Source organism: Macrobrachium rosenbergii, chromosome 31 (genome assembly GCF_040412425.1).
Source record: "Macrobrachium rosenbergii isolate ZJJX-2024 chromosome 31, ASM4041242v1, whole genome shotgun sequence".
Taxonomy (NCBI): Eukaryota; Metazoa; Arthropoda; class Malacostraca; order Decapoda; family Palaemonidae; genus Macrobrachium; species Macrobrachium rosenbergii.
The window spans coordinates 25091884-25097883 of record NC_089771.1 but is presented as its reverse complement, the minus strand read 5'-3'; the positions used below and the strand labels follow the sequence as shown (position 1 = coordinate 25097883).

The 6000-nt window shown below is 31.1% G+C and overlaps 1 protein-coding gene across 20 annotated transcripts in view; it reads right to left on the bottom strand.

Moving 5' to 3' along the window:
* Ttc7 (tetratricopeptide repeat domain 7) overlaps positions 1-6000 on the bottom strand; it is a 196376-nt gene that overhangs the window by 74766 nt on the left and 115610 nt on the right. For all 20 annotated transcript variants that reach the window (XM_067132463.1, XM_067132474.1, XM_067132455.1 and 17 more), the window contains one exon: positions 3858-3949. In XM_067132463.1, coding sequence (XP_066988564.1) covers positions 3858-3949 — 92 coding nt within the window. The remainder of the gene's footprint in view (positions 1-3857; positions 3950-6000) is intronic.

The following is a 6000-nucleotide window of genomic DNA, read 5'->3' as shown; positions in this document are numbered from 1 at the left end:
TTAACTCCACAGCTTTGCACCTACAACTAATATCCTTTCTTTAACTTCTAGTACCAATTCACCCTTAAATATATTAAACAACACTGGTGATACAACACCTCCTTGCCTCAGACCCACTTTCACACCAAACCAGTCAAAATCCCACAAATAAACTCTAACAGGGTTAACTTTGAATCGCTCTCCGGAATTTATTTTCTATATCGTACACTCTCAACACGATTTACTTCATCTATCAAATCTACCATAAGCCTTTTTCTAGGTCCGTGTATACCCTTGCTTTTTAAGTTTTATTGTTTACATAACCGTTTCATAATAATCACTTGATCTACTTAGCCTTTTTTTTTTATCTACATCCACACTGTTCTTCCCCTATCAGACCTTCATAATTCTTTCTATATAATATATATATATATATACATATATATATCATATATATATATATATATATATATATATATATATATATATATATATATATATATATTATATATATAATAACTACATATATATATAATATATATATATTCTATATATTCTATATATATTCACTGATATATATCATATAGAAATATATATTTTATATATATATGTATCATATATTTTATTACCTTCAACTTGTTTTATAATCATTTAATTATTGTTACATTTTACAAACGGATTGCCTTCTTATATTATTATATATCATTTTAAACATATATATATATATATTTATATATATATATATATATATATATATATATATATATATATATGGCAAAAAATCACAGTAGATGCACGTGACTTCAGTGATAAGCGAATCCCACAGGAAAATGATAGGCAGCAGTTCAGTACTGAACTACCATGTCATTTCTATAAGTTCAAATATATATATATATATATATATATATATATATATATATATATATATATATATATATATATATATATATATATATATATATACATATATGATACACACACAATTGAGACAAACACAACTCACGGAGAATGCTAGCTTCCCAATCCAATTAAATTAAGCTCAAACCATAGTAGGAAACCCCCTTCCTTCCCCATTTAGGTAGTAAAGTCAAGCTAAGCAAGTGGGTCAATGGGCACCCACCCCCAAGCCCACTCCCCCTCCCTCCCATCCATATCACATTTACACCCCTGAAATGCCACGCCCATTAACCCTTCACATTGCAACAAGGAAACCCCTTCCAGTGTCTTCCTTCTTTATAGAAGTGGGACAGAGGTTAATCCTTTTATAAGTACTTCCTTCCTTCCCGAAGTGGTGGGGGATTTATCCGCCCTGGGCAGGATTCGGCTCCAGAAAGACTCGAACGAATTTTAGGTGAGACGAATTTCACGTGAAATTCGTGGCGGAATGCTACTGAAACTTGAACGAATTTCTTTACGATGAAATTTGTAGCGAAATACTATTGAAACTTGAACGAATTTCTTTCCGATGAAATTCGCAGCGAAATACTATTGAAACTTGAACGAGTTTCAGGTGAAATTCGTAGCGGAATGCTATTGAAACTTGAACGAATTTCTTTAGGATGAAACTCGTAGCGAAATGCTATTGAAACTTGAACGAATTTCTTTCCGATGAAATTCGTAGAGAAATACTGCTGAAACCTGAATGAATTTCTTTAGGATGAAACTCGTAGAGAAATACCACTGAAACTTGGACGAATTTCTTTACGATGAAATTCGCAGAAATCAAATATTAAAGGAGACGAATTTCAGGTGAAATTCGTAGCCAAATACTACTGAAGCTTGAACGAATTTCTTTACGATGAAATTCGCAGAGAAATACTACGGAAGCTTGAGCGAATTTCTTCACGATGAAATTCGTGGAGAAATAATACTGAAACTGAAGGAATTTCTTTACGATGAAATTCGTAGAGAAATACTGTTGAAACTTGAACGAATTTCAGATGAAATTCGTAGCGAAATGCTACTGAAGCTTGAGCGAATTTCTCGAAGGTGAAATTCGTAGCGAGATACTATTTAAACAAAGGACAGTTTATTGATGAGAGAACGCATATGTTTACACCAGTAAAAGCTAACGAAATAAATGGGTTATTTCCATTAATTTGTACTGCTTTTATCATCTGCGCTCTCTCATTGAAGACATTATCGATGGAGAGGTACAGTCAACAAAACAATACTGCAAAATGTATTCTGTGCCTAATGAGGAGAAAGTGATGATAAGTTGAAATAATGATATTTACGAAAAATTAAAATTCATCCCTAATTACTTTTTTACATAAATGCAAATCATTAAAATTACTTTAAATATCAAATTTAGTACTTTTATAAATGCAAATAATTAAAAATGTAATTACTTTTATTTACATAATGCAAATAATTAAAATTGTAATTACTTTTACTTACATAAATGCAAATAATTTAACTTGCAATTACTTTTATTTACATAAATGAAAAAACACGACAAACGTAATTACTTTTATTTACAGAAATGCAACTAATTAAAAATGTAATTACTGGACATACTGAAAATGCACAGAATCGTTTTAGGGACTTGTTCGTTACCCGCTCCTTACAAAACATCAATATTCATAACGCAAACACAAGAAAAACACAAATATAAAAAAAAAAAAAAAAAAAACATACCAGGGACATCCCTTTGTCTCTCCAAACGTACTTGTCATCGGGAGAGGACCCCTGATTATCAAACGTCTGCACCGGGATTCAATCCCATCCCCAGCAAAGCTAATTAATCTCTGTAGCATCTCGCCATAAGGGCGAAGTTCGCCTGATACGAAACCAGTCATTCTCAAAAAAAAAAAAAAAAAAAAAAAAAAAAAAAAAAAAAAAAAAAGTTTCGCCCGAGCGAAAGTTAAAAACAAGAATGAGAAGTTTCTTTAAATAAAAAAAAAAAGGTCGATATTTCGTTCGGAAGTTTAGACACGTCGATGTCGACGGGAGAATGGTGTGGTTAAATACATACGCATGTGCGCGCGCGCAGATATTTATATGTAAAAGTACGCTTTATACAAACATACAGGCATATCATGGATGCACTTACCTATGACTTATTTTGTTACATACATAAGAGTATACGCCTACGGGGTTACAGACACAAAAGGCACGGAGACTGAATCTCCCAGACTTCTTTTGCCCCATAATCAACAGGGTAATCGTCTTCTGTAATATTCCCCAAATTGTTATTTCCAACCTGTACACGTCATATAAATTTCTTGTTCGACCACTTTCTTCCCCATTTACTGGCGTTCAGGGCCTTCGTAATGACTAACTACGTATATTCAAGATGTAGGATCGCAGCAAGACGTTGAAATATAAATACACATTTACATACGCATGTCTTACAAGTCTGGGTTGAGTATAGTCACAAAAATGACCAAAGGCAATGAAAAAAGAAAAATTAAATATATTAAAATAAAAAAAGAAATACAAATATTTATACGTCTGGATAAAGTATGAGACTGAAAACAAAACCAAAACCAATTAAAAAAATTAAAATATAAAGACATATATATATATATATATATATATATATATATATATATATATATTATATCTTTATGATAAATATATATATATATATATATATATATATATATATATATATATATATATATATATACATACATACATATATACATACATATAAATATATACATATATATATATATATATACATTAATACACAAATATATTACATGCCTGGATAAAAGAGAAACACATGAATACACGCATGCATTACATGTCTGGATAAAATATAAATATGCATGAATACACGCATGTAATACACGTCTGAAAAAAAGAAAAATGACTAAAACTACGATTAAAAAAAAAAAACTTAATTACAAACACAAATTCAACCTTACCATGACTGGTGGTCGTGAGGATCGACCTTGATGGCGTCGAGCAGCGTCTTCTCGGCCAGTCGATCGCTGCCCAAATAGTGATAAACAAGACCCTGTGAAAGAAATACATAAAAATGTTAAAATGAACATCATACATAATGCCAAAAAATACAAATTGTGGAAGACTAAACAATGGGAAAGAAAGAGATAGAATAGGAAAATGAAGATTATAGATTATGTCAATAAATGAGATGAAAATCTTTTATAAACAGATAAAGAGGAAAATGAAGATGATAGCATTATGTCAATAAATAGGAGGAAATCTTTTATAAACTTAGATAAAAAGAGGAAAATGAAGGTGACATATTATGTCAATAAATATGAGGAAAATCTTTTGTAAATAGATAAAAGAAAAAAAGAATGATAAGATTATGTCAATAAATGATCTTTGTAAATAAATAAAAGGAAAATCTCATAGATAATGTCAATAAATCAGAGGAAAATCTTGTGTGTGTGTTTGTGAAGGGTTGATAAACTACATAAATTTACAAAAGGTCGAAATCTTACCAATAATAGACCTTTTCGAAATGAATAAACAAAACATCGACACTTTTCATGTTACAGACCGAACAAACCTTTAAACAATATATGTAAGTAACGTCAGTATAGATATAAATAATTTGTTTCCAAACAATAATACAACAGAAACATTTCCATTTTAAACCATGAGAAAATAATACAAAATACACATTCGTAAACAGTTACATTTCGTGTGATTCAAAATGGCGACTGAAATACTCCGTAAGCTTCTTAATTTTGTTTGAAAAATGTACTTTTGTATATACAAAACTTGAATGCATGATTCTTACAGGTGGCAGAAGATCATTGCTTTTAAACTAATTGGCAGAACAAGACTGACTAAATAAAATCACTAACAACTTGGCCGTGACAGAAAAATAAATACGACCGCTATGAAAAGTAATGATAAAATATGTAAATTATTCCTAACAATAACATAAAAATAACTGATCAGTTTAGTGGCTGGAAAACAAACGAATGCAAAATGTAAATGACTGCTTGGTTAAACTTTTCTAGAGGTCTTTCCTGTTAATATTTTGATCAATGACATTTTGAAACCCAAACACTTACACAACATGAAAAAATTATATTTACACCTAAAGCGGTACACTTAAAATCTCTATATATCTTAAATTTATGATCTGTCATAAAATAATATAGACAATAAACATTATTTTATAAGAGTCCAATCTCAATAGCATACGATTTAAATACTATATTAATGTATCGCAAGATTAAGACCAAAATATCTCATTGATTTTTCATTTGTTTCTTGATATATTCGTGTGGAAATATAAACGTATGAATATAAATACATTATTTCTCAAAACAAACGAAAAATTCAAACAGATCCATAGATCTGTAGTCATCTGTCTGAGAGAGTGTTACATAACGTAACAAGCCTCTCTCGACGTTCCATCCTTTATTCCCTATTTTGAGAGAGAGAGAGAGAGAGAGAGAGAGAGAGAGAGAGAGAGAGAGGAAGTTACATGAGTAGCAATCTCTCTCGACGTTCCATCCTTTTGTTCCTATTTTAAGAGAGAGAGAGAGAGAGAGGGATTACATAACGTAACAAGCCTCACTCAACGTTCCATCTTTTTTGTTCCTATTTTAAGAGATTACATAACGTAACAGCCCAGCCTCCAACATTCTATCCTTTTGTTCCCTATTTTAAGCGAGAGAGAGAGAGAGAGAGAGAGAGAGAGAGAGAGAGAGAGAGAGAGAGAGAGAGAGAGAGAACATGAAAACTTACTCTACCGTGCAGTAAGGCAACCGGAAGCCAGGATAAGTGAAGCCCCCAAGTTTGGCTAACTGTTCCGAAAATAACAACAGACGGACAGACCTTTACTGCCCTCAAGTAATTTAAGTTAACCCCTATGTCTTTGTTTCCCGTAAATGTGGAAATATTTCAAATTCACTTTCGAGTGAATTATTAGGTGTTTTGTCTCCGGCAAATGTGAAATGTTTTAGTAATTCGTTAATTCTTCAGTTTTAAGTTAATTTCCAGTTAAATATCTAGGGTATATAACTTATAGGTTGGTGTTTTCTGGAAAGATAGTTTCTCTCACTCTCTGCTATTGAATAT